This window comes from Perognathus longimembris, chromosome 7, assembly GCF_023159225.1.
Source record: "Perognathus longimembris pacificus isolate PPM17 chromosome 7, ASM2315922v1, whole genome shotgun sequence".
In the NCBI taxonomy this organism is placed as follows: domain Eukaryota; kingdom Metazoa; phylum Chordata; class Mammalia; order Rodentia; family Heteromyidae; genus Perognathus; species Perognathus longimembris.
The window spans coordinates 10,439,599-10,467,438 of NC_063167.1; the positions used below are offsets into that span (position 1 = coordinate 10,439,599).

The following is a 27,840-nucleotide window of genomic DNA, read 5'->3' on the forward strand; positions in this document are numbered from 1 at the left end:
GGGGCAGGGACGGCTCTCACGCTGCTGCGTTTCTTGGTGGCCCCGGGTGAAGCAGGTCCAGGAGGGAGCAGGAAGGCCCAGGTCCCAGGGAGGGGTATGGGTCAAAGCCCCAAGGGTGTCAGGCCTCTGCACCTGGGCCTCCCCCAGCCCGCGCCTCCCCGGGGGGGGGGGGTCCAGGAGGGAAGAAGGCGATGCGTCAGGGGCCACATTGTATGGGACGTTGCCAGGGCCCTGTGAGAGGCGGTGGATGTGGGCCCTGTTAGAGATTGTTTCCGGAGCTCAGCCAGGGGTAGGACCTGTCAGGACTGTCCCCACCCGCCTCTCGCTCCAGACCCACTGGCCGCCCAGACGCCACCTTTGTCTGGTGACAGCGGCCTCGCTCAGGCCCTGGTCACACATCTGGTGCAGGGCTGTCTGCACAGTGACCCCTCCCCACACATGGCCGGCCCACGTCTGTCTGACCCAGTGAGGGTCTTTAATTTAAAGTCATAGCCAGGCATGGGTGCCTCACACCCATAATCCCAGCGACTCAGGAGGCTGAGATCTGAGGATCACAGTTCAAAGCCAGCCAGGGCAGGGAAGTCCGTGAGACTCTTATCTCCAGTTAACCACCAGAGAACTGGAAGTGGAGCTGTGGCTCAAGTGGGAGAGTGCCAGCCTTGAGCACAAAAGCTCAGGGACAGCACCCAGGCCCTGAGTTCAAGCCCCAGGACTGGCACACACACGGGCACAGACATACAGGTACACAGACACGCCCAGAGACACAAGCCAGACCGCCAGCAACGCACAGGTCCTTCTTCGTCATGCAGGGGGCTGGCCTGAGGGGCCTGCGGCGGCTCCCGGGGCTCCTCCCTGCCTGGTTGGCGCCGGGCTCTGCCGGGCGTCCCTCACCTCCTTGCTCTTGTTGCAGGGGAGGAGAACCAGCCAGGCTGGCTGTGTCCCGATGAGGACAGGAAGAGCAAAGCCCCTTTCTGGTGTCCGATCCTGGCCTGCTGCGTTCCAGCCTTCTCCTCCCGGGCCCTCAGCCTGCAGGTGAGTGGACCTCAGGCGCCTGCGGTGGCTGTGGCTGGCCCCGCTTTGCGGGGGGTGGGGTGGGGTGGGGGGGGTAAACCAGTGCCCACAGCAGCCTGGGAGGCCTGGCTTCCAGTTCCACTTTTCAATGGCTTACTCACACACAAAGCCTCCGTGTGGGGCCTGTGACCAGCCTGGGTCACATGACCAGCTTGGATCAGAAGAGGGGAAAATGTCATTACCTTGAGATAACAAGTAGCAGTGATCTCATGAGTTGACGGTGGGGCTTCAGAATGGACCCAGGTGGCTGGGCTGGACGCTTGGTTGATGCCACGGGGCCAGAGCTGGCACCCAGTTACACCCACGGCCCTCACCCCTGCCTGTTGGGCACAGGGCCTTGCCATCGCCTCTTGTCTTAATGGGGCTCACAAACCACGGAACGGGTTTCGTGGATTAGGCGATGAAGGCTCAGGTGGTGACGTCATTTAGCCGGCAATGGACTGACTGACCAGTCCAGCAGCTCCAAGCTTGCTGCTCCCGATTCCAATCTCCTGTGGTTTTCGCTGCCCCGAGCTTAGCCCCCATGGTCGGTCCTCCATCCCTCTGTGTCCTGGCAGAGCCCATGCCTCCCTGTGGCGGCCTCCTCCTCCCCCAAGTACTGAGGGCATCTCAGCAGCGGGGCCAGGAGAGCAAGCGTGGGACCCCGTACACAGATCCATTCCCGGAAGGCGAGCTGGCGGGGTGGGGACGGGGTTCTAAACGGCTCAGAGGACGCCCTCGAGATGTGAGTTCACCGTACGTCCCAGCATTCAGGGGTCTGCCCACAGAGGACTCTAGAACACACCGTGCTCATTCTAGTTGAGACAGGTAGCCGAAGGGAACAACACAAAGATGATCCATCTCAGCTGAGTGCCCGTGGCTCACGCCTGTAATCTGAGCTACGCAGGAGGCCGAGGTCTGAGGCTGGAGGTGTGAAGCCAGCCCAGGCAGGAAAGTCCGTGAGGCTGATCCCCAATGAAGCAGCGGAAAGCTGGAGAGCAGTGGCGTGCGGCAGCCAGCTCTGGAGGAGGTGACAGGCTGGGACTCAAATGGCCAGAAGGACTCGGGGGCAGTGTTCTAGACAGATCGACACGGAAGGCCAAGATGGCATCAGTCAGGGAGCAAGTTCCGCTGCCTCTTGGGGTGAGCTGGAAATGTCTCTGCCTGCATCCTGCTGTTGTAGCGTTTTCCCCAAGTCTGGGTGACTTGCAAACAACAGCCTTGTGTTCATGTATGGGGCTCAGGTTGGGGGGAAGCCGGGGAGGCCAGAGGCGGGTTCCCACATTTGAGGAGGGCCCCCGATGCGGGAAGGTGCGAGGGCAGGGGCGCGTGTGCGGAAACCCAGAGGAAAATAGCGAAATCTAGTTTTCATCAGGAATCTATTGCCGTGATAATCACGTTAATCCATTTACCAGGGCAAAATCTTGGTGGCCTAATTTTCTCTTAATGGCCCCATCTCTTAATCCTCTTACAATGGCAGTTAGGGGGTGGGCCACTGGAGGGGACGTGGAGATGGAAGCAGGGGGCAGCTGGCTAGTGGCTGGGCCCCCAGCCCTGCGGGATGGCGTGCTCCCATGGCGAGAAGCCGGATGGACCCCGGCCGGGAGCCTGCGCCATCTCATCCGTATTTTCAAACCCTATTTGTGTATGGGAATGGTGAAAGGAAGTGGGGGGCTAATGAGAGGGACTGGGAACATGCCTAGTGCAGGGAGAGTGGATGTTGGGGTGTGGGGGGAGGGGGGCAGGGGGAAGCAGAGTCAGGGAGCCTGAGGCTGCGGCTGGGGGGGGGGAGGGGAGAGAGGTGCGCCCCGGCTTCTGTTTCTGCAGTTTTAAAACGGGGCACCCAGAAGGAATCCCAACAATGAAGGTGAATAATAACGGACTGCAACACTTTTACAAAGAAAAAGCGCCCCCCCCCCCCCCCACACATCCCTTGTCTGTGATCTGGTTGTGGATTTGGCCATCAAGGGCCAGGATGAGCAGTGCCTTTGGAAACCTGCCCCGAGCAGGCGGGAGGGGCGGGAGAGGAGCTCGTCCCAGCCCGCGCGGGGCTCTGAAGCACCTTGAAATACTTTCCCAGTGACTGAGGTGTTGGGTACCCCTAAGTTTCGCACTTGGGCCTTCACACAGCCCTGGCGGGAGCAGGGAGGAATGTGGGGTGTGTTGGTCAGGAATTGGGCTGATGAGAGATGGGGCTCCCTGTGGGCCTGGGGTAGAGGCCTGCTCCCACGGTGGGGGGGAGGGGATGGGGATGGGACATTAGGGTGGGGGGAATTGGAACCTTCCGTCTCCTCCAGGATTTTGGGTCTCCTGTCAGCATGGACCATACGTGCACCCTGACAGGTGGGATTAGGTTAAGTCGAGTCACAGATAGGCTTCCCCCTCCTCCCCCCCCTTCCCTTCCAGGGCTTTCCCGGGAAGAAGCCCCATGTGCTGCCTTGCGCCTGGGGACAAGCACCCCCCCCCCCCATCTCATCTCATCTCCTTATGTGGACCACCCCGCAGCGCCCTGCTTGGTGTCTCCCCAGAGTCCCGCTGGCTGACTGAGCCACGCATGCGTCTCCGTGGGTAATGGGGCTGCAAGGGCCCCCGGGGGACACGGCAGAGCCTGTGCGGCCCTATTTGCTGAGACACCCATCCGGCTCCCTCCTGGAGCAGACAGCCGTGCCCCACCAGCCTGTCCAATGACTGCGGGGACAGATGCGAGCGAGCGGCTCCCGGGCCTGCTAATGAGAGCCGGAGACCGGGCCTGCAGCCCCCGGGGAAGGTCCCAGCAGGGCCCGGTGTGTGCTGGTTCTGTTCTCGAGGGAACGAGGCGCGGGTCAGTCCTCTGTGTTGACCCAGCCACGCTGGTGCTGGTCCTGCGTGGGCCCCCCTAGGGGAATGGCGTGTGGGCAGTGCCAGGAGCTGTCCTGGTCCCAGCTCCGGGACACCAGGGACTTGTTCCCGCTGTGATGTCAGCGTGGTGTGACATCGTGCACCCGTTGGTGTCACCCTCTGTCCTCCTTGACTGGGTCACAGTGACCTGCCAGCGTGGCGGTGCTGACTCCATGGTGGGATTATGGTCACGGGTGGAGCCAGGGGGAAGAGAGCCTCGGGAGTCTCCAAGGCCTGACTTGGGGGTGCTGGAGGAGACTCCTCCCTCCCTCTGCAGGGGGCTTGTTCTGGGGGCTGACACGGGCCTATCCCCCCAGTGGGCCGAGGTCAGTCTGAAGGATACCTGGGAACGGGTGGAGGACAGGGAGGGGTTCCTGTCCACTCTTACCCTGCCCTGGATACGGGGCCCAGGGCCAGGCTGCCGAGGCTCAGCCCCCAGCCCATCTGGATCTTCCTGGCCTCCACTAGGTAGAACTGGTTTGTATCTGGTCATCTTCTGTTGCTGCAAGGAAGCACTTGAAGCTGGGTCCTTTACAAAAAAAGGGGGGCCGTTGACGAAGCTCAGGAAGCTAAGCGTCTAGGATCAGGTGATGTTCTGCCTCTGACGAGGTTTTAGCGTGACATCAGTATGATGTCATCCTAGCAGGGTTAGCGTGATGTCATATGAATGGTCTTAGTGCACGTCACATGGCGAAGCTGGAAGCCAGGGGGGCTCAGAGGCCAGACCGGGATCTCTTCATAACAGCCCACTCTGGAGGGGACCAACTGGCACCCCCCAGGAATGACATGAATCCTTCTGAGTGCCATATTGTCAGCGACCTCCTCTCCCTCCACGGGGCTCTACCCCTTCAAGGGCCACCCCCCCACCCCCGACACTGCTGTGCTGGGGATCGACCTGTCCACATGTGATACTTTGTGGGCGCGAGGGGGAGACCCAAGCTGTACCTGAGCTGCAGCCTTTGGCACCCTGCCCGGGCACTGCGTAGCTGCTCACCGGCCTTCCCTGGCCTCACAGACCCACCCCAGGACAAGCGGGGGTCCCCGTTTACCTGCGAGGAACCCTAGATGGAGCCACTAAGTTGGGGTAGAGCCCAGGTTGGCTGCCCCTGAGGCCTGCCTCCCTCCCCAGTATGTCCCCTCCTCTGCTCTCCGGGCACCCCGAGTTTTGGAAGTCTGCTTCCACAGTGGAGTGGACGAGAAGAGGCCTAGGCCCTGGCCCACTAAGGAGCCATTTGAGCTGCTGCCATCTTGGGACCTGGCTCTGCTGGTCAGCCCACATCAGTCCCTAGGGTTGCCATGGAGATGTCTGAGCCCAGGGCAGGACCAACCACTTGCCTCCTCCTCGGTGAAGAGAGGAGCTGGTGGGTCCCTGGCTGCTGGGTGCTGCTAGAGGCTGGGGTTCAGGAAGCCTTCTGCTCAGGACTTGGGGGGTGTGAGTGTCTGTGTTCCCAGCTGGGCAGAAGTGGCCCCCCAGAGTGCCACAGCTTCTGATCTGGCACCTGCCTTCTGGGTACAATTCAAGCCGAAGGGATTGGAGGTTTAAACCCTGGTGCTGTCTCTGCTCCTGATTTGTTCCATAACGTTGAGCTGAGCCAGTCATACCAGCCCCCCCCCCCGCCCCCGCCACCCCCCTGTTTTAAGTTGCCAGTTGCTACATGGAGAAGTTAGACGAGGCCATTTGGAATTTGGTTAGGATGTGAGAATATTCTGGCAGAGCCCTGACTGGCTGGGGCTTCCAGTACCAGCAGAGGGCAGCATGTGCCTAGAAAAGGCATTTCCCCCCCTCCCTGCCCCCCACCCCCCAAGCCCAGACCTGGCCCCAGGCCTCAGGCTGGGTTGGGTCCGGAAGCTGGCCTCAGAGACACCACCCAGAGAGGGGCTTGGGGCGGCAGACCCTGGAAGGAGGCGCACGGAGCTGGTGGTTCCTGGTAGCGCACAGGGCCTGGCTCTGGGTGCCCCGTGCCCAGGCCACCCAGCTCTGGTCCTGCAGGGCTCTTCAGTCCTGATGTGGAGGTGGGTGGAACCCCAGCACCTTCTTTCCTGTCTCTTCCAGGAGGAATTCAGGAGGAGGGAGGAGCAGGCCAGGGCAGACCTGTCTCCTCCTGTGGCCTGGTGCAGTCCCCCTTTTTTCTGTTTTCTCCGTCTTTAAAATCGAGGGGTGGGCCTTAATGTTTTTCAACAAACCTTAGAAACTGCCCATTTTCCAAGACTAGGCAAATGCGGGGCATCGTGCAAGTCCCTTCTGATCAGAAGGTTCTAGAAGAGAGAGTGCTCACACGTCATTTTCCAGTCTCGGGCTTCAGAGGTTTTTGCTGGGGGACTGGGTGGCCCCTCGCCCCTTGCTGACTAACCTGCCTTGGCTTTGTCTCTTTCTGCAGCTTGGTGCCCTGGTCCACAGTCCTGTCAACTGTCCCCTACTGGGCTTCTCGGCGGTCAGCACCTCCCTCCCACAGGGCTACCTCTGGGTGAGTGGAGGGGAGGCAAGGACTTCCCGGGAAAGGAATCAAAGCTGGGCAAGTCCCGGGTCGAAGCAGGCTGGGCACTCCACTCCACGCAGGGCGTCTGTCTCCCTGTTCCTGGCACAACAACGTCTCTCGATTCAAATGCGCCTCCTCCCCCATGCCCCCGCATGCTGAGGGCTCCCCTCCACACCCGAGGCTCCAGCCGGGCCATTCCCAGCCACGGGACGCCTGCCCAGTCCTGTTTCCACACACCTGGGCAGCACAACTGCTGCTCACCTTTCACACGTCAGCCAAGTGCTCCTTGGGAGGTTGATTTATTCCTTGCTCTTCTCCATTATCTAGCACATGGTGTACCTGTTCATTGTTGTAGGCATGTCTGCACCACCCTGTCCATCCATCTGTCCACTCATCCATCCACTCATGAATGTATGTATGTTCTCATCTATCCACTCACCATCCACCCATGCATCCATCTATCCATCCAACCATCCGTTCACCTATTTATCTGTCTCCCATGCATCTATCTATCTATCCGGAATATCATCCATGTATGCACGTATCCAGTCATCCATTCATCCACCCACCCAGCCATCCGTGCACACATGCACCCAGTCATCCATCTGTCCATCCATCCATCCACCTATCTATCCCCCCATCCACCCATCTATCCATCCATCCCTCCACCCACCCATTAGTCCATCCATCATTCACTTAAACATCCATGTTCATCATTTATCATTTACCCACCCACTCGTCCACCACCTACCCATCCATCCGTCTACCCATCCATCCATCCATCCGTCCATCCATTATTCACCTACACATCCATCCATGCATCCACCTACATTCATCCATTGTCTACCCATCCATCCATCCATCCACCCACCCACCCACCCACTCATGCATTTATCCATCCACCCATCCATCCATCCATCCATCCATCCATCGCATGTCACATGTTGGACACGGTGGGCACAAGCATGATCACTTGAGGTGCCCTACAGAGATAGAATGCTGATTGGGTATTTATCAACATTAGCTCCTACCCAGTTTCCTTTTGTCCCGGAAGCTAACTTGCTGCCATGCGTCGGGGCACGTGCGCTTGTGTGCAGGGGACGTGTGCTGTTAGGAGGCGGGTGTGGTGAGGCGGGGCTTGGGCGCTGGGGAAGGAGGAGCTGGGTTCCACCATTGTCCCCATGGCGTCCAATGACTGGCCTCTTGCTCTCTCCTCCCAGGTTGGAGGTGGACAGGAGGGCGCCGGGGGCCAGGTGGAGATCTTCTCTCTGAACCGGCCCTCCCCACGCACCGTCAAGTCCTTCTCCCTGGCAGCCCCCGTGCTCTGCATGGAGTACATTCCGGAGCCCGAGGAGGAGGAGGAGGAGGCAGAGGGCTCGGAGGAGGGCCGGGCCACCGCAGACCCCTCGGCTGCTGTGCACCCCACCATCTGCCTTGGGCTCCAGGATGGCAGGTGAGGGGGAGGGAGAGGGGGTGTCCTGGGCACTCTCTGTCCAGCTTCTCCCAGACTTTACCTGCCTCTGTGTGGCACCAAAGGCAGCAGTGTGACACCCAGATGCCAGGAGCAGCTTTGTCCCAGCCGACCGGCCACTCTCGGGCTGCGTGGCAGTGTTCAGGCCACGATAGCTTCGGGTGTCCCAGGAACTGAAGTCTTGGTCCCACGGCATGCACGTGTCTGTGGGTCCTCAGGCACCATGTGACCCCTAGAGTCTTGGCTTCCAGGTTCCCGAGCGGCAGGGCCACTGGGAGGCCACTGGGATGGGGAGCCGTTGGAGCTTTGTGTTCACGGAGCCTTCGCCCATTTGTGGCCTCCCTGCCTGGGGCCTCACTCAAGGCTGGCACTCTACCACTTGAGTCTCGCCTCCAGTGCTGGCTTTGTGCTGGGTAATTGGACATAGAGTCTCATAGCCGGCTCGGCCTGGTCTGGCTTGAAACTGTCATCCTCCGACGTCAGCCTTCTGAGTAGCTGGGATTATAAGCATGAGCTACAGGTGCTTGGCACGGCAAAAACACCAAGAAACCTTTAAAAGTGTGCCGTTCAGAGGCTTCTAGGAAGTACAGATCCTTCCAGAACATTCTCATTACTCCTCAGAGAGGTCCCATGGCCATCTCTGGCGTGCCCTACATCTCCGCATCCTTATGGACCCCCGAGTAGAGCCAGCGAGAGCACCACCCTACCTACCACGCCACCCATGGAGTCTGGGCTGTGGGAAGGGGGGGTGGTGTCAGTCGAGAGGTGGGGCAGTGAGCCCTGGGGGGGGGGGGCGCCAGGCTGGTGGGTGCCTGTGAGTCACGGCGGCCTCCCCTCTCCCCGCAGCATCCTGCTCTACGGCAGCGTGGACACGGGCACCCAGTGCCTGGCGACCTGCAGGAGCCCCGGCCTGCAGCCCGTGCTGTGCCTGCGGTACAGCCCCTCCTTCCTGCTCGCCGGCCTGCAGGACGGGACCCTGGCCGCCTACCCTCGGACCAGCGGTGAGGCCCGGTGGGTGGGTGTGTCGGGGACACTCGGCTCCGGGCGCTTCTCCCGCCGGCAGGAGGAGCAGGGAGCGTATCCCGGGGGGGAAGAGCCAAGAAGAGGTAGAATCGCGAAACCGCCGCCCCGAGCCCCCCTTACGTTTAAGGCAGGACACAGGACGCGCAGACGATTCGGGGAGAAGTCGAAGCAAGGTCCGAGGTCTTTATTCCGGGGTTGCGTTTTTAAAGCAATAATGGCGGCAGGAAGGGGAGGGATTTGGAGCGGCTAGCTAGGCACTGTGATAGGCTGGTTAGGCTGTCCATCAAGGGTGACGTCATGGGACTTCCCCTAAGGGCGGGCGTCACGGCCCACAGGACCGCCCCTGGGTTGATCGCCGCCATCTTAGCGCACACGCAGTCTGAAGCGGGAGGCGGGGCTGGTTAGAGCCGCCTTCGCCGCCGACCCGGTAAAGGCAAGCGGGGCTAGCAGCCACGCGGCCCCAGGGCTGGAGAAGAGGCAGCCGGCTAGGTCCGCCTCTTAAAGCTGCAAGCCAGTGCCCAACATGGGTGGGTGGTGGGGGGGACAGGGGCTGTCCTGGGCATCAGCCGGGAGCTGTATCCTCTGCCAGGCTGCAGGAGACAGGCGGAAGAGCTGGCCCAGGATTGGGCAGAGGGCATTGAAGACCCCGAAGGCCCACTGAAGCCTCCTGCCTGGTCCCTTAGGTGTGAATCCGGCAGAAACAGGGCGCTCACTACCAGGCAGGACGGGTAGTATGGGGGGACCGTGGTCTCGGCCCGGGGAAGGGTATCCGGTCTGCCAGTGTGCAGAGCCATGGCTGCCGCTGTCCCCGAGTCCGGGAGCCGGGTTAGCTGCGCTGGGCCTGTCCGCAGCAGGAACGAGGGCCGGGACGTCATGTTGTGCACGCTATCCCGAGGGAGCCTCACTGGCTCTGCTTGGTGGACTGCGCACGCGTGGGTGCGTGCATGCACGTGTGTGTGCACATCGGTGTGCGGAGTGCACACGCCTGGGTGACCCAGCCTGTCCACAGCCCCGTGGGGGGCTGTGCTCTGTGCCCTGTGCCCTGGCAGGTGAGGCTGTCCCTAGGTGACCCCGAATCGGGGACGAACCCGACGTCTGCTGTCTCAGTGGCACCCCCTCCCCTCGGTCCCCTCCAACGCGGCTTTGATCCTATGGCAGGGTTATGAGTGAATATTTGCATAGCTTTTTTTTTTCTTTTTTTGCTACTTGGCATGGTGTTGGTATTTTTAATTAGCTTTTGATAAGGCATTTATAGTTTTTAATTAAAGGGGGAGGAAGGAGGGGAAAAAATCCCTCTTGCTGTTAGATGGAGCGTGCATGCGAATGTAAATATGGGCTCAGACGTGTAGAGGTTTAGACAGGGTCTCCAAGGGGACCACCCAGCTTCCGGCGCCCACTGAACGGGGACCGGGAGCCTCACCTCCCCCGCTGGCCTCCCGACCCCAGGTTGGGTCACCTTTGCCCTTTGCCTCTTGGCTCCTGGGTTTGGGCCCTGGGTGGGGAGGGTTATGGCTTCCTTGGCTTTGTCTTTCCACCACCCTGGAGGTGGCATCCAAGATGGACGCATCAGTGAGCTGCCCTCCCCCACCCCCAGGCCGTCTGTGCTCCTGGGGGCTAGGATGTCAGCACCACGGACCTGGGAGCGGACACAGTTCCCTCTGTGGTAGGGCTTGGGTCTGACGATGGGCTTCCGGCCTGAAACTGGAGCCCGGCAGTTAGTCAGAACCAGAGAGCTGCCGTGGACCCTCGGGCCCCACATCTTATCTTCCAGCTGGAAAGAGACTAGGGAGAGATCTGCACGCTTCTCCCGGCCCTCCTCTCTGGTTACTCCCCAGGAGTTTCTATGGAGGGAGACACACAGTCGAGGTGTTGTGTAAGGTAGGGCTTCATGTCGGGCACGGGGGTTGCACCCTCTGGAGTTTCAGAAGACAGAAAGGAAGAGTGAGATCTTGGGTCTTGGGGGGTGCCTCATCTCCTCACCAGGGACCCAGGGGTCCTCACCTGTCACACCTCCTCCAGGGACGGGCGTCATTTGTCCCCTTCAGGCCTCTCAGCCTCTGTGTCTCCGTGCCTTGCCTTGGGACCTCCGGGGCTTTGTCCCCTGTGGCCTGGGAGGAAGGACGTGGGCCTCATGAAGGTGCCCTTGCTGAGGAAGGACATTCATCTCCCCTTGCTGGCTGTGAGGCTGGCGCCCACCCAGGTGGATGAGCTGTCAGGCAGGGGGCGGGTGTGCGCCCGAGTGCGTGTTCTGGAACACGTGCGTGCTTGCCCACGGCCCCCGCCCCCACCCAGGACAAGGAAGGGAGGGTGAGGCAGGAAGGTCTGTATGGTCTGAGTCTGGTGGGGGAGGCCTTGGAGGACAAGGGTCCCTCCCCTTGTGGTGCCCAGCGACTCCGCCTCTTGTACAGGGCGACCCTGTGGGCCTCCCAAGGTGGCCTCCTGCCCGGCATCCTTTGGGATATAAAATCACAAAACGTGACCAGTTTCTCTCCTTGGGTCCTGGAGTTGGGACAGCTTAAGACAATTTCTGGGGGGACGGCATGTGGGGGGCCGAGGGGCCAGCAGAGTGTGACCCTGGGGTTTCATGGCTGTGGCCCTTCCCACAGTGGCGGGTGGTAGGGGTCCCAACCGGGTACACCCCACTTCCCAGTGTCCCGGGGGCCTTGTCCCGGCATGCCTAGCTGTGGCTTCCCACCTTGGTCACAGCAGCCCTGGAAACTCCGGCTTCTGGCCACAAGCACTGCACACCACCAGCCACTGGGGGGCGCTCAGATCCCCATGTTTGCGCCTCTGCCGTGGGGTCCTGGCCAGGGCAGGCACCTTGGGGTCGCTCCCCTCTGCGCCCCTTATAACTTGGGTTCTAGCCACAGAGCTGGGAGGAGGGCTTGGAGGAGGAGGAGGAGGTAGAGGCAAGATGAGGGTCAGAGCTGAGTTCGAATGCTTCGTGGCCCGCCATCCCTTCTCAGCCGTGGCCGGGATCTGCTTCTGCAGGGAGGCCCTGTGGGGCAGAGACGGCTCGAGTTGGGCCAGTTGCCAGCCAGTGCCGTCTGTGTCCCACAGGGCCTCCCAGATAGCAGGCCTTTGCCCACCCAGTGCCGTTGTCCCCGCGCCTAGTACCTAGCACCTAGCACCCAGTGTCTGTCACTTAGCACCCAGCACATAGCTGGGCTCAGAGTAGGTGAGATGCAGAGAGGGAGGAGAAGAAGGGCCTGGAAGGGAGTGGGGGTGAGGGAGAGGGGCTTGCGGGTCCCCTGGCTGTGTGTGTGTGTGTGTGTGTGCGTGTGGGGTAAATGGCAGGAGGCAGAGGTGCTGGGAAAGCCCCCGCCAGCTGGAAAGAGGACCCACCACCTGGAGAGGGAAGTGGGCCCGCGGCCGCTGCTGACCCTCGTCCTCCCCTCCCTCCAGGGGGAGTCCCGTGGGACCTGGAGAGTCCCCCGACGTGCCTGACCATTGGGCCGGGGCCCATCCGCACGCTGCTCAGCCTGGAGGATGCGGTGTGGGCCAGCTGTGGACAGCGGGTCACCGTCCTGGACTGTGCCACCCTGCAGACGCAGGTGAGTCCCCGCCCCCTCCGCGGCCATGGGCCGCCTGCCCGGCTAGCCTGCTGCTGGCCCCGGTACGCACCCCCAGGACCACCGTGAGGGAAGGTCCTGCAGGCCCGGGCCTAGGGACCGGGGCTTCTGCGTGGACTCAGCCATCTTGGGGACGGGCCTGTAAGCACCGTGGTGGTGGGGGCCGCCTGCCCCCCCTCCCCTCCACCCTGCCCTGTTGCTAGTGCGGCAGAACCTGGGCCTCTGGCACAGTTGAAGGCCCAGTCCTGGGGCCGGGGGTGGCTTCTAGGCAGGTAGTGGGCTTCCTTCTGGGGGTGGTCTCCAGTTGCCCACTGGGTTATCTCCTGGACGGCTTTAAGGTGACGCTGGACAGTCGAGCCAGAGTCACAATCCTCACTTGACAGACGGAGAATCCGACACGAGGAGATGAGTTCAGGGGCTGGCGTCCGGCCCCGAAATGGCCAAAGCCCAGAGGGGCTCGTGGGGGCCGCACACACCCGGATCTTTCTCCAGTGCCGCTGCTTTGCTGCCTGAGCTTCTTCGGGCTGGGCAGGAGGGATCGGTCCCTTTCCTGGAAGCCCCGGTCAGGGCTCTCAGATGTGCAAGGGCGTCCGTGTGTGCTGTGTCGGATCAATGCGCGCACGTGCTTAGGAAGGTCGAGTTCCCCTTACAGCCAGAGGCTCAGAAGAGCTGACGTGTGGTTTCTCAGCTACAACACAGAGACCCGAGAGCCAGGGGTGCGAGCCCACGGATGGCAAGCCCGCGGCCCAGGGCCTGGTCCTGGGGGCACGGGAGACCTGTGGTCCCAGCTCGGAGGCGGACAGCGGAGAGGTTCTCTCTTCTTGGTCTCTGTGTTCTGCTCAGCCCTTGGCCACGTTGGGTGAGGCCCACCCACCCGGGGGAGGCATCCGGGGCCCCTGTGGCTCCTGTCTAAACAGTGTTCATCCCATCTGAAGAGGGACGCACCCCGGGTCCCGTGGGAGGTGGTGTTCCTGCGTGTGGGAGGTGGGGACGGCCTGGCTCGGCCCCGCTGGCTGGCCAGGGCGCTGGCTGCCGGCCTTCCCTGCGCGACTCCGGGCTCAGCACCAGCGGGGGCGCATCGTGGCGGACGCCTGTGGCATCGGGCACTCCCCAAGCTGGAGGCGCCCCTGGAGGGGGGGAGGGGACTGGGGTTGTCTCCAGGAGACCCAGGAGGGCACAGTGGCTCCAGGGTGGCAGCCGAGGGGTTAAACTGGGAATCTCGGTCACTGGAGAGCTTTCGCGATGCCATTCTTCCACCGCCAGTCTTTCACTGGGGAAAGCAACCATCGCCGGCGTGTAAGGAGGGCTCAGGAAGTCCTCAAGGTAACTCTGCAACAAGTACTAGTCACACAGTAGAGATGAGTAAACAGGCACAGAGAGGTGAAGTCACTTGCCCAAAGCCACACAGCTACAGAAGCGTGTGCGGTCGGGATCCTGAGCTGGGCAGAGGGGCAGGCGGGCAGGGGATGGGCCGGGGAGAGTATGGACGTCGTGGTGGGGCAGAAGAGAGCACCGTCCTGGAGTCCAGGCCAGGGGCAGCTTCCGGGGTGGGGAGGGGTCCTGCGCTGGGGACTGTCCCTCGAGGCCCGCCCAGCCCTGCCCTGTGCGCCTTGCCCGTCCAGCTGGTCCCTGCCCTTGGCGTCCTGAGTCCTGCAGGGCCTGCAGAGCTGGCACACACACGTGCACACACACGTGCACACACACACACGCGTTGACACTTCGCCTACCAACAACAGCTTGTTCCGCTTCTTGATCCCAGCGGAGGGTGAAGCGAGGCCTGTTAAATAGTAATGTAGCTCGCCGGGCCCTGTGTCAACACCGCGTCCTCCGCGCCGGTATCGAGATGGCCACCTTCAAAGTGTAATCCATCCGTCTGGAGTTCATCTCCCACGACGGCGGGAGGGGAGGCCGGCTGCGGCATGCTAGTTGCATCTTAATTAAACACACACACACACACACACACACACGCACACACACACAGAACAAAACTATCAAAGACAGACTGGCTGGTCGGCTTGCAGTGTTGGGGTGGGTGAGCTCCACGGAGCTCGAGTGGCCTGGGGGTTGGCCGGTGGCCTAGGGCAGAGAGGAGGCTGGGACTGGAGTGGGGCCTGGGATGGTGGTGGGGGGGCAGGGGGCGGGGCAGAGAGGGGGTTGGGGCAGGGGCTGGGGGTGGGGCCTAGAGCGGGGTGGGGGCAGGGCCGGGGCTGTGGACGGCACCCAGCTTCTGGGCCCCTGCAGTGACCAGCCAGGCATAGATGGACAGTGGACTGGGGCTGGGCGTGTCTCCGAGCCCGCAGCCTGCTGGCCCTGCTGGTGACCCTGGGACCCGCCCAGCGTCTCCCTGGCTGGCTCAGCCTGAAGTCTCACAGGTCACAGCCCAGCAGCCACCTTCCCCTCCCCCGGGGAGGCCGCCCTGACCCCCAGAGCTCCAGAGCCCCCTCCCTCCCAGCCCGTCCTGGCTTAGGGTGTCCCCAGGCTCCCTTCAGGAGATAGTTCCTTGGTGGCTGCTCTCTGCACCTCTGCCTCGTTCGCTGTCCCTCGTGGCTGGGGCCAGGCAGGGCACACACATGGCGGTCCTGTGGCTGGCCCAGGCTCCCCTCCCCCTCCCTGTAGGTCAGTCTCTGTGGCACAGGCCTGGGGTGTTCATGTCCTTTGGATTCAAAGTTGATGGTCTGGGCTGAGGGAGGCCTGGGGTGCCTGGGCCGGCTGCAGTGTCCCAGAAGGTGGTGGGGCCGGCGGGGTGGGGGAGGCAGAGGCGCTTGTGTATGGGGAAGGGTGGGGTGGGGGTCGGATCCTGCCCCCGCAGTGGCCACTGGCTGCCGTCCCTGCTCTGGGACGTGCGGGCTCCACCCTCGATCCAGATGTGCCAGGCCCTGGGGTGGCAGTGGAGAGGATAGCTGGGCCACGCAGGAGCTGGGGTCCCCAGACGTGTCCTGGCACCCATCTTAAGGGGTTTCCACGGCAGCCTTGCCCCTGGGGCTGTTCCTGGGACAGCTGGAGCCCAGCCCCGCCCCCCGAACCTGCTGGAGCCCAGGGCAGGGGGGCTTGGATGAGGGCTGGGCTGTGGTAAGGGTGGGGTCTCTGAGGCAGGACCGCCTGAACCACGAGCAGATCCGCTGACCCAGAGCTTGACTGCCACCGGCATGAAGGAACGGCCAGAGCAGCTCTCAGGGCCGGCGCTCAGTCCCCAATGGCCCCGGAGTCCAGCACTCGCGCTTGGTGCCACTCAGCACACAGCGGAGAAACTCCTCTGCCTTCCTGGACCCTCCCAGCCCTCCTCCTCCCCCCTGCCCACCTCCACGTGCACCCAGCTTACCCACCCTTAATTTCCACGTTTAGTGCCCAAACTTAGTTTGCATGTATTAGCCATCGTAAATCCATCTGGGCCCCCGTGACTCGCCATGAATAATGCATCTCTGGGCTGTATTAGTTTTCTGTCTCCCATCTTATTTATGACACGAAACGGGTGGGAATTTGCAAAAGCGAAAGCCAGGCAAGCGCAAGGCTTCTTGGGTAATGGTATGCAAATTGGTGAGAGTGTGAAAAGATTCACCAAGTCCTCTAGCGCTCAGTGGAAGCACCCCATGTTTGGGCCACGGGACAAGCAGGGGTCGGGGGGGTGTCACCATTCCCTGGAGGCGGCTCTGTGCAGCAGTTTGGTTGGGGGGGGGGGTTGTCCACTGTGGAACTCATCCTAGACGTAAAAGCGTGCAGCTCGTGACTTGTGTAGGGTACGGGGGGGGGAGGCTGCACAGGTAGGCGTCTGTGCCACCCAGCCTTGGTGGTGCCTGGCTCTTGCCTGGGTCGCTTGTTTGTGGTGTTTGCCTGGGCACAAGGCTGTGCGTCCGTCTTCTCTTTGACTCAGGGGTGCTGGGTGGCCCCACATGGCCACGGCCCAGCCCTCCCTCTCTCCCTCAGGCAGGAGTCAATGATGGAGAGGAAACGCTAGGCTGGCTCTGGTAATTGCAGGAAAAGAGAGGAAATTAAATAGACTCCTAAGGGGAGCAGAGCTGGGGGGGTGGCCCATACCTCATCCCCGAGAGCCGGGAGCCCACGGATTTGTTTGGTTCTCAGCCTTGGGTGCAGTGACCCGCCCTCGGCACGGTGGCCCCTGTGCCCGGCTCTGGGCTGTCCTGCGGGTGACAAGGTAAGGTCAGCTCTACCACCTGTGCCTGCCTAGCCACCTGCTTAGTAACAAGCATGGCCCGCAAGAATTGTTAACTTTTTTTTTTTTTCTCACAGACTAGTGATATTGGCAAAAACTGTTGATGATGTTTCTAGAAAAATGCACCCAAGACATGCAACTTGGCAGTCTTTTCCAGAATGGACTGTTGGAGCAAAGTTAGGATGGGTCGGGGGGAGGGGGCTCTGTCTGTCCTCCCCTCCTGGGCTTAGCGGGCGCTGAGCTCTGTGCGTGGACATCGTTCAGACTGGCGTGGCCTGGCCCCCACTTTGCAGGAGGGTGAGGGGTGCTGGGCCACGTGCCCCGGCCGCTGGTGATGGGTGGATGAAGCCCCCACCCTAAGCCCCCCAAAGAGAGTGCGTCTGTCCTCCGAGGCACCCCCGGGGGTGGGCGGTGGCTTTGAGGTAGGCGGTGGGAGCTGTTGGGTTTGCCCAGGACTGAGGAGTTTCCCGGGGTCCCAGCCATCCCCTGCTCTGACCTGGGCAGGCCTGGGCGAGCTGGGGCAAGCCTGTCCCCCGGGCTCCGCCCGACTCGGTTGCGCTTCTCAGCGCATGTTCTGGGCTGTGCAGCGTTGATAAGAGCGCAGTAGAGAAAGACAGGGGAGGCGGTTCGTGCTGATAGCGTGCCTTAGCCGGTGTCTCTGCGGGACAGTGCAGTGGCGGGGAGGGGCCCGGGACCCTGGGCTGGGGGAGCGTGTCCAGGCTCTCCGGGCACCTGCATGTTGGATGAGGCTGGAAGGTGGCGGCCGCCTCCTTGGTGGCCCCCGGGGGATTGGTGTGTTGGTGAGCTGCAGGCTGGCTCTTGTCAGGCCACCCTTGGGCCCAAGAGCAGGCTTCTCAGCAGTTGCGTGTGCGTGTGCGTGTGTGTGCGTGTGCATGCGTGCCAGTGTGGGGCCTCAACTCGGTGCCTAGGTGTTGTCCCTTAGCTTCCCCCTCCCCCCCGGGCCGAGGCTGCACTTCCACTTCCAGCGTTTGGGTGGTTAATGGGAGACAAGAGCCTCACAGACTTTTCTGCTCAGGCTGGCTTCGAACTTCCATCCTTAGATCTCAGCCTCCCAGTCGCTAGGATTAAGCCGCCAGCGCCCCGCTCTGAGCAGCATTGACGGCAACCAGGTGACCCCATCGGATGGGTGCCAGGGGCTCCTTAGTGCTCAGCCTCCCATGAAAGCAGGCCTGAGCGTTTTCCCTGAGCCCCGGAGAGAGCTGGGGAGCTGAGGTCTGCAGGAGATGCTCTGCCCCGCTCTGGCCTTGCTTGGCCCCTGGGCTCCTCGCCCCCCACCCCGCATTTCTGGACTTGCTCCTTCTCCTTTCAGGCCGTCTGTCTACAAGCGAAGTACTGTGTGTGTGTCTGATGCCCGTCCCACTTTAGAAGGCCTGCACCTAGTAGGTGTGCAGGAAGTGGGCCCCCCCACCCCGCCCTTTTTCCAGGTGGCTCCCCACCCCCTGTGGTCCCCCCCCCCCAGGCCCTCGGCGTCCTGTCACTAATGACGCCCTGGGAATTTATGGACGTGGAGCACAGCCGCGCGTCCCCTGGAGGCACATAAATACTGGAGGACGGGCGACCGGGCCGCGTCAGCACAACGCGGAGCGGGATCGCTCACCTGGAGCCGTCGTGCCGCTGGGTCGCTGCAGGCTGCAGAGATGGGGTGCCGTGGGTGGGGCCACACCCCGCTTCATCCCTTCAGGCAGCCTGCACACACGCGACTGCCTGCCTGCTCCCCCCTGGGGTCCTCACGGGGGGCTGAGGCCCCACAAGGCTGGCTCTCTTAGGGGCTCTGAGTTGAGCCCTGAGTCCCAACCAGGGTCCCGCTCTCCATTTATGCGTCGCTTAAAGTCACTTTTGTCTTCTTTCGCTGTAACAGATCATACCAGGGCACCCGTGTCCACGGAGACGGTGCCTAGGCGTCTCCAAAGTATCCTTTACCTCACCCGGACCCCAGCCCGGGCCCCCACTACACGCCATGTCAGGTCTCTTTGGTCCCCTTTCCCTCTGGAACAACCCCTCCGCCGTCCCGAAGAAGAACGGAATCACAGTCCTGACTTCTTTCCTCCTGGGATGGGTTTTCTCGGGGCATCCCAGGCCGGCCTCAAGCTCGCAATCCTCCTGTCTCGGCCTCCCCGGTGCCGGGATTACAGGCATGCTCCACCAGCCCAGTTGACAATGAGCTTTTTTTTGTTTTTGAAGTCCAACGCCTGTTGTGACAGACGGCCCTGCAGCTTAGATCTGCCATGGTCTCCTTCCTACGTGGCTGGCGTGGGGATCCCCCTGCTGCTGCGGGGAGGTCTGCTCGTTGCCCCAAGCCTGCGTCCCCTTTCAGTGCTGGCTTGCCCGCTGGCGGTTCTTGGTGCCCTGTGAGTGATTCTGCCCCTCTTCAAACCTCTGCCAGGGCATTAGCACGTCCTCACTGGCCGCCGGCTCGTCTCGCTCTGTCCCCTCCACGCCGACCAGCTGTCATCGTCGTTTTCCCTGTACCTGACCCACGTCTCCCCGCCGGACCGTTACTACAAACGGGTTCCTTATCAAACCCTGTGCTCTAGTCCTGGATCCTGGCTGCTGTTTCGATGCTCAGGCTATCTGGAATTTGGTCATTAGGAGAGGGGGCTTGGGGTGGGGGGAGTCCTGTAGTTGGGGTCTCTTCCCCTCCTTCCTTCTGGTCCTGCAAGGAGCTCTGAGCTGCGCTGCCTGCGTCCCTTGCAGGGAAGGTTGAGGCACGCATGCTCTCTGGTGTGTGTGTGTGTGTGTGTGTGTACGTGCACTTAAGCACTGTTCCTTGGCTTTTTCACTTATTAAGGCTAGCACTCCACCACGTAAGCCACAGCTCACTTCCAGCTTTTTGCTGGTTAATTGGAGAGAAGAGTTTTGAGCACTTTCCTTGCCAGGTTGGCTTCAAACCCTGATCCCCAGAGCTCAGCCTCCCGAGTGGCTAAGATTACAGGTTGAGCCGCCAGGGTTTGGTTATTCTGTTGTTGAGTGGTGATCCTCCTGCCTCTGCCTTCTGAGCAGCTGGAATCACGGGTGCGAGTCACTGTGCCCTGCTCATCTAGTCTGGTGTGGCACACTAGGAGGCAGTTTCTGGGTGTGGCGACCCCCAGGTCAGTAGCTGTGATTGGATTCTGGGGGCCAGAGGTCAGGGAGCACTGCTGTTCTGGAGCCCCCGGGAGGGGGTGGGGGCAGGAGGCAGGGCTTTCTTCAAGGGAGAGGGGGCGAGAGGGCTCCCGTCCCTGGGCCTCCAAGCCTGGCCAGGGAGGAGAAGGCCAGCCTCTGGCCGGCGGCGTGAGAGCTCTGGGTGGGCAGCGTTTCCATAGCTCCCTGGGCGGGAGGAGAGCAGAACTGGGTCAGTGGATTCCGAGTTTCCTCCTTGCAACCACACACCCCATGGGGAAAAGACAATGAGCTTGGTGGTGACTGAGGGCCGGGCCTGTCTGCCGCCTGCCCTCACTCTGGGATGCGGGGACGGTCCCCTCTGACCAGCGCTGCTGGCATGTCCCCTTGGTCCAACCTCCTCCCTGGCCTGGGGGTGCAGCTGGGAATCTGAGCTCCAGGCTCTGGGGGTGAGCCGGGGGGGTGTCCCCCAGAAGGCCCAGCTGGTCCCAGGTCCAGTGTAGAGGTGACCGAGTCGGGAGGGCCGGGCTGCAGGCCCTCCCTCGCTGTGTCTCCCGCTTCTCTCACACCCCCACCCCCGTGGGGGTCCCTGCAGGCCTTCAGCAGTGCTCCTGTTCTGGGACTGGAGCTGGGGTGCTAGGCGCTGGGGAGAGGGGTACGGACCCCCCCCCACCTTCTCCTTTAATTAGCTCCTGACGGCAGCAGGCTGGGCCCTCCTGCTGCAGACGCAGGGGCAGCAAGCCGCGGTCATGGGCTGCTCCATTTCAGTGCCTTTGGCCTTTTCCAAGGCAGGAAGTACAGGAGCCCTTGAACCTGAGCCCCTAATCTGAGGGAGAGACTCGCCCAGCCTGGTAGAGACCACGTCTGCCGGGGGTGAACTGTCCGATGGTGGACACAGTTGTGGCTGTCTAGGTGCCCAGCCAGGGGTGGTTGTGCGGCAGGATCTCTGCCTTCTGAGCGGCCCTGGCGCCCAGGGAGGGGATGGACCAGGGGTGGGGTGGGGTGGGGGGATGGGGGGGCGCAGCCTCGCCCCTCTGCGGTGAGGCCTCAGTGTTGAGGTTCTTCCCCGGCCCCAAGCCCTGGCATTGCAGACCTTGGCCATCAGTGACTGGTTCACAACAAGCCATGTGAACTGGGTCTTCACAGCTGACCGCTGGCACTGCTGTCCCCGGGGGACCGGCCCCTCCCAGCACCCGGCTCCAGAGTGATCTGAGGATGCAGCCGGGGCCAGAATCCTGCCGCGTGGTAGCCAGCCTGGCCGTGTCATGTACCAGCTCAACCCCTGCCACCAGGAAATGGAATACAGGCTCTTCCCTCTGGAAAGGAGAGACGCCAAGGCCGCCTGGTGTGATCTGGTGTGATCGGGGCCCTGCCTGCCTTTCCCACCTTGGTTTTACAGCCCAGATCCCCACGCTGAGCCTCGCTCTGGTTTTCATTCCTGCCTCAGGGCCTTTGCACTCACCGCACACCCTCTGCTTGCCATGCTTTCTTCCCCGTCATCCCAGGGCCGTGTTCTGCCTTGTCTTTAAAATCCTCCTCTCTCCCCTGAGAGGCTCTCTGAGGCTCTCCTGTGCAGTGGTAATCACATTATTTGTTTTTGTTTTCTTATTGTTCAGGGATACTATTTATAGACAGTTTGTTGGTGGTGGTGTTGGTGGTGGTCACGGGGCTTGAACTCAGGGCCTGAGCCAGTTTGTGCTGAAGGCTAGCACTCTACCACTTTGAACCACCAGCGTCACTTGCAGTCTGGGGGCTAATTGGAGATAAGAGTCTCATGGACTTTCCTGCTCGGGCTGCTTCAACTGTAATCCTCAGAGCTCAGCCTCCTGAGTAGTGAGGATAACAGGCGCGAGCCACTGGCGTCCGACTTTATAGTAATTTTTTTTTTAAAAGGAGAAGACCTGGAAAACCAGAAAGGCGGCAGCGCTGGGTCCTGGACGGGCCTCCCTGGCCGCCTCCTCCCCCGTTTCAATGTGGTTGTCTTGCTTGTGGCTGGTCCCTGGGCATCCTTCTGCATTTCAGAGTCTGCAAACACGACTCGAGTAGAGAGGGGCTGTGCAGAGAGGCCCAGGTGACGACTGTCCTCCTGTTAGCTCCTGGGCGTGGTGCTTGTTGCTAGTTGGGTGTGCCTGAGCTGTCTGTGCTCCAGTGACTGGGAGAGCTGTAGATGAAGTTCATGTCTACCCGCTCCTTCTCTGACCATCTCCACTGTGGGTCAGGGCCTGGCCTGGCCTGCTCTGGGGAGACACGGAATCCCGAGGCTCTGTCCCTGTCCTCCGGGCCCAGTGTGGGAGGGGCAGACGTGACGTAACTTAGGATAAACAACGTTCAGGAGCCAAGGCTCCCGATTTCAGAGGTTTCAATCCGAGGCCCCTTGCTTGGTTGCGTTGGGCTTGAGGCAAGCACCGCACATCATGGTGGCAACAGCATGTGACAGCTGACCGTAGTCACCTTGTGGTGGTCAGGAGGTGAGGGGGCAGGGAGAGAGGGAGAGAGGAAGGGGCGGGTCCCCTGGTCTCATTCATGGCCCGCCTCCAGTGACCTCACTTCCTTCTGCAGGGCCTCCACTTGCTCCAAGTGCTATGGGCTAGGAACCAAGCCTTGTGCGGGGGTGGGGGGGTGGCGGGGAGATGGGGGGATGGGCGGGGAGACCCGTGGGGAAATGGAAGATTGCAACCCTTGCAGGGAGGCAGCTGGGTGGAGCCGCCAAGTGATCCCAAGAGCCCCACACTGGCCAGGGGATGGGGCCAGCCGGAAGGAAGTGCCCGGTCTCTGGGTGGTTGATTGTCACCCCAGAGTGTGTCTGCAGTGACAAAGGACACTGGCGGAGCCCCTGGTGACCAGCTGTGGCCAGGGCCGAGGTGCCCTGCACGGAGCTTCCTGAATATCCACCAGGGCCAGGGCTGGGCTGGCTGGGAGTGAGGCCAGACACCTGGGCCTCCGGTGCCGAGTTCAGAACGCCAGGCTGTCCCCTGAGGGGCACAGGGAGCCTGGCCGACTGTATCTTCTCTTAAAGACAGAAGAGTGGTGTTTAAGATTAAAAAAGAAATGATACTTCCGCCCTAAAGGGAGAAATCACATAGCCTGGAATGGGTTCTCCCATCCTTCTTCCTGGAAGAAAAGACTTGGCCCATGCTGCCTTTAATCTACCCCGCTTCTCTGGCAGCTGTCCCGTCCCCCCCCCCCCCCCCCCCCCCCCCCCGTTCTGCACTTTATCTGTTGGCCCCCCACTGTGAGAGTTGAAGATCTGACCTGCCCCCGCCCAACCCCCCTTGGGCAGCAGTTCTGAGGGCTGTCTTTGTCACTTTAAATAATGTACACAGATGGCTTCTTCCTCCCGCTGTGAGCCAGCCCTGCCTCTCCTCCAGAGAACCCCCACCTTCAGAGCCCTGTTAGCAGTGTTTACTCGGGGATCAGCCTGGGCCGCCAGCATAGCACACTACAGGCCTCCCGGCTTTCCTTCCAGCCCTCGCTGTTCGTGGAGCCTGGGTTCACATGTGCTCTTATCTATCTATCTGTCTGTCTGTCCATCCATCCATCTATCCATCCATCTATCTTTGATGGTTCTGGGGCTTGAACTCTGGGCCTGGGTGTTGTCCCTGAGCTTCTTTTGCTCAAGGCGAGAACGCTCTTACCACCTGAGCCACAGCACCACTTCTGGCTTTTTTTTGAGTGGTTTATTGGGGTAAGAGTCTAACGGGGACTTTTCTGCCACGCCTGGCGACGTTGTGATCCTCGGATTTCAGCTTCCTGAGTCGCTAGGATGACAGGCACGAGCCACCGTCTTTTTAATTTTTGTTGTTGTTTCGTAAGGTTTATTAAAGTAGGTAGCCGATAAAGGAGAACGCCACACGGTGTTCAGGCAGGAGAGGAAAGTTCGTTCCCGAACTGCTGGCCTGTGGCCAAGATGACGCAGGGCCTGAAAGAAGGGGCACCCCGGCCCCCCTTCCCCCCCAGCCCTGCCTTATCTAGGGAAGGGGCGGGGAGGTGTGGGCAGGCGAGGGGAGGTGGCTCTGGCTAGGTATGCCAGTAACCTAGGTAACACGTACTGGGCGGAGACTTTGGGGGGGGCGGAGCAACTGCACGGAGCCCTCCAGGATGGACCTTACAGTTTTGTCTTGCACTCACTGGGCACGGTGCTCCCATCTGCTTTTGCCTTACTTATTTTCAGAGAGAGTCTTTTTTTGTTTTTCACGCCTCTGGTGGTGATCCACCTCCCTACACTCCTGTGTGGCTGGGATCATAGTCATGGATGGCCATGTCTGACTGAATTGTTGAGATGTAGTCCCTCTAGCTTGTCCTGGCTGGCCTTGTACTGCGATCACAAGTAGCCAGGGCGAGCAGCCTGGGCCGCGGTGCCCGGCTTACCTTGTGCTAGTAATGCTGCGTGGGAGCAGCCCGCCTTGGAGGAGGAGCGGAGGTTTGTTGGGGGTGGGGGGGCTTGGCCGGTGGCCCCCACCCAGCCCTGATCCCCGATTCCCCGTGCAGCAAAGCTTCGAGGCGCACCAGGACGAGGCGGTGAGCGTGACCCACATGGTGAAGGCCGGCAGTGGCGTGTGGATGGCCTTCTCCTCCGGCTCCTCCATCCGCCTGTTCCACACGGAGACCCTGGAGCATCTGCAGGAGATCAACATCGCCACCAGGACCACCTTCCTCCTGCCAGGTATGCGGGGGCCGGGGAGGGGCGGGGCCACACGCGTCCGCTGCCCCGTGACACGTGACACGTCCGGCGGCCCGGCTCACGGCAGCCGGGGTCAGCGTGGAAGACTGGGGCCACAACTGCCATGTTAGCCAGGTGCTGGCGGCGCTCACGCCTGTCACCCTAGCGACTCAGGAGGCTGAGATCTGAGGATCACAGTTTGAAGTCAGCCAGGGCAAGAAAGTCTGTGAGAATCTTATCACCAATTAATCACCAAAGAGATGGAAGTGGAGCTCAAAGTGGCAGAGCACTGGCCTCGCGCTCAGGCCCCGAGTTCAAGCCCCATGACCACCACCAACAACAACGACAAAAAAGAGTCGCCACTTGGCCGTGAACCCCGTGCCGAGAAGGCGGCGCAAGCTGCTTCTTTCCCTCCTGAGAGTCAGCTGGTCTCCATGTTACGGAGGGAAGACAGATCTGCGTGGCTGGGTCACATGTGGGCTCACGGTCCTGCCTGGCCCCACAGGAATCCTGCTGTGTGTGGCCCCAGTGGGGGACAGGGAGTGGGGGACAGTCAGTGGTTACTGACTGGAGCTGTTGTGAGGGTCAAGTCTCCAGGCCCCCGGAGGCCCCTGGTCCAGAACTGGGCTAGGCAGGGGCTCAGGGAGAGCCCTACCCTGCCATCTCCCGGGTGTTGATGACCGGGGGAAGGGGTGTCCCTCCCTCGCTCCCTCCCTCCTTCCTTCTGTTCCTTAGTTCCATTGTATTGCTCAGAGGTAAGGACCAGTTTCAATCTTTATGCCTCTTCCACCCATTTCAGTCACAATAAAATTTCCCCGATACCACAGAAAGAAGGACTGCCATATTTATACCGATAGCTAAATTATTTCCTGTTAATGGAACAATGGACAAATGGATTGTCTCATGAGCCTTTTAGAGTCTGTGGAACCTCACGGATGGGGGATGGGAGGGGAGAGTAGAGTCTTGCTTCAGGGAGAGGTAGCCCTGGGGGATGGACAGTGACCACGATGGGTTCACTGTCAGCCTGACCTCTCCGGGTGCCCCAGGTGAAGGGCCATGTGGGTGTTCCATGACTCAGTGGCTCATCGTAGGCTCCCCCCCCCCCCCATTAAAGAAGGATGTTGGGCGTTTCTGCGATGATACAAGTGTCGGAGCCAGGCCTCAGGGGCTGAGCCTTGTTGAGCAGGCAGAGCTGTGAGGAGACCTGGGAGCTCTCCCACCCGAGCAGTCCCCGGTCTAGGCCTCAGTTTCCCCTCAGAACCATGTGGGGCCAAGTCAGGAGTCAAAGTTTGGCCAGGCCATGTATGCCACTGAGAAATTGGAGTCAAATTCCCACTCGAGGTCAGCGGCTGGTGGCTCACACCTGTCATCCTAGCTACTCGGGAAGCTGAGATCTGAGGAAGGAGGGTCAAAGCCAGCCCGGGGAAGGAAAGACCGTGAGACTCTTATCTCTTATTCCCCACAAAGTGGGAAGTGGAAATATGACTCAGGTAGTAGAGTGCCAGCCTGGAGGGAAAGAGCTCGGGGACAGTGCCCGGGCACAGGGGCGCTCTCTCTCTCTCTCTCTCTCTCTCTTCCTCTCCCCTGCTGGAGTCCCGCTCTTCCCGGGAGTGCAGCCTGGTCCCCGTCTTGCAGGCAGCTGTGTGAGTCCCCTGAGACTCAGCATGGACTGGCTCAGTTTCAGTCCAAGATGGAGACACCGTGGCCCTCACACTAGCTCCGGGGATGCTGCTGTCCCCACCCATCCCCGCGATGCAGGCCTGTGCCCTCTCCCGGGCCCCGGAGGCCTCAGCACGGACCGAGTGGCCTTCTCACCCCTCGAGGGATCCTAGGGGGTCTGGCTGCAGGCTGAGCTTCCCGGGACCCTTCACCCCGACTCCCAGACCTAACCTTTCCCAGTTGGCATCTGGGGGGGGGGGCTGGGCCTGGTGTCGGGCCACGCAGGCCTAGCCAGGAGCCCTCAGAGTTGAGAGGGGCTCCCTAAACCCCATGTGGAATCAGAGCCAGCCCCAACCGGAACGGGGAGGTGCGGCGGGCAGAGAGGGCAGTTTATAAGCCGGACTCGGGCCCCCACGGAAACACCACAAAACAGTGTTCTTAAATTCTTTATTAGAGATATTTTAAACAGGCTTTTAAGTATTTTTCTTTCCCCACACCACCAAAATGAAATAATTGCATAATTAGTAATAGATTTGTTCTTTTTCTAAGTGTGGACTTTTTTTTTTTTTAGGGTGTGTTAAAAATTTATCATGCTGCCTTTCCCCGACCCTTCCACCCGAGTACCCGGCTGGTATTAATGCATTTTTTTTTTTGACCTGAACTCCCTCCTCCTTTTAACTAGACAGGTCATTAATAAAATGTTCTCTGAGAGCCTGAGCTTTTTAAAGTTGTATATCTCCAGATAGATGGCCGGGGTGAGCTGCACACGGCTGTATTAAGTCTCTATGATAAAATATTTATTCACCATTAGAATTTTTTTTTCTTTTGGACTGTTTGTGAAGTGTCTTGCTCTTCTCCTCCAGGCAAATGTGCAGAGAAGGAGGTCAGTAGATGAAGTTATTCTGCAATTCCAACACCTTCTTTGGATTTCTAGCTTGCTGCTGTTTTTTGGTTTTTTTTTTTTTTTTGGCCAGTACTGGAGCTTGAACTCTGGGTCTGGGCTCTGCCCCTGTGCTCTTTTTTGCTCAAGGCTAGCACTCTACCACTTGAGCCACAGCACCACTTCTGGCTCTTTCTGTGACTAATTGGAGGTAAGAGTCTCACGGGCTTCCTGCCCTGGCTGTCTTTGAACCATGGCCCTCAGATCTCAGCCTCCCGAGCAGCGTGCCTGGCCGGCTTTTCTTTTTTGTTGGTGTTTCTGCCACCCAGGGGGTGGTAAGAGAACACAGGGCTCTGCAAACCATGTCCTACAGCCTCAGTGGCTCAGGCTGTGGAAAGGGCATGAGGCGTTGGACGAGACAACTGCTGCTGCTGCTGCTCTCTCTCTCTCTCTCTCTCTGCCTTATTATTTTTATGTTTTGTGTCTTCAGTGGAGCCGATTTTAAGATTAGTATAGGTCCTTCCCATAATTACAAACATTATCCTAATCACCTCTGTTTATTGCCTGCGTTCTATGGGCTCAGAACGGTGCTCAAATGAGTGTGTATGTGTGTGTGTATGCAGATGTGTGTGTGTTTAACAAGCCAGGTAGCCTTGTAACCATCAATCAAGGAGGGAAAGCGCCTTGTCCAAACTCATATGGCTGGTAATGGGCGTCAACACCTTTGTTTCGCCAACTTCAGCTATATTCGTCCACCCACCTGTCTGTCCATCCACCCTTCCATTCACCTACCTATCTTCCATCCATTCATCCACCTACCCATCCATACCTCAGCCACCCACCAGTTCACCCATCTGTCCATCCATCCGTCCATCCATCCATC

General features: G+C 60.6%; 1 protein-coding gene and 1 long non-coding RNA gene across 12 annotated transcripts in view; one reads left to right on the forward strand and one right to left on the reverse strand.

Moving 5' to 3' along the window:
* The window catches only part of Arhgef10l (Rho guanine nucleotide exchange factor 10 like), a 123,295-nt gene that overhangs the window by 79,845 nt on the left and 15,610 nt on the right, over positions 1–27,840 (forward strand). For 6 of the 11 annotated variants that reach the window (XR_007211521.1, XR_007211520.1, XM_048350347.1 and 3 more), the window contains 6 exons: positions 911–1,032; positions 6,306–6,392; positions 7,625–7,857; positions 8,722–8,876; positions 12,304–12,452; positions 24,247–24,424. Coding sequence is in view for 9 of the 11 variants with exons in the window: in XM_048350347.1 (XP_048206304.1) it covers positions 911–1,032; positions 6,306–6,392; positions 7,625–7,857; positions 8,722–8,876; positions 12,304–12,452; positions 24,247–24,424 (924 nt within the window). In the remaining 2 variants the exon portion in view is untranslated. The remainder of the gene's footprint in view (positions 1–910; positions 1,033–6,305; positions 6,393–7,624; positions 7,858–8,721; positions 8,877–12,303; positions 12,453–24,246; positions 24,425–27,840) is intronic. The other 5 variants (XM_048350349.1, XM_048350351.1, XM_048350354.1 and 2 more) reach the window with 1 other exon arrangement.
* On the reverse strand, positions 913–22,610 carry LOC125354646. The gene is made up of 3 exons (XR_007211522.1): positions 22,600–22,610; positions 7,284–7,286; positions 913–1,051 (listed from the first exon to the last, which is right to left on the reverse strand). It is a non-coding gene; the product is annotated as an uncharacterized LOC125354646 (long non-coding RNA).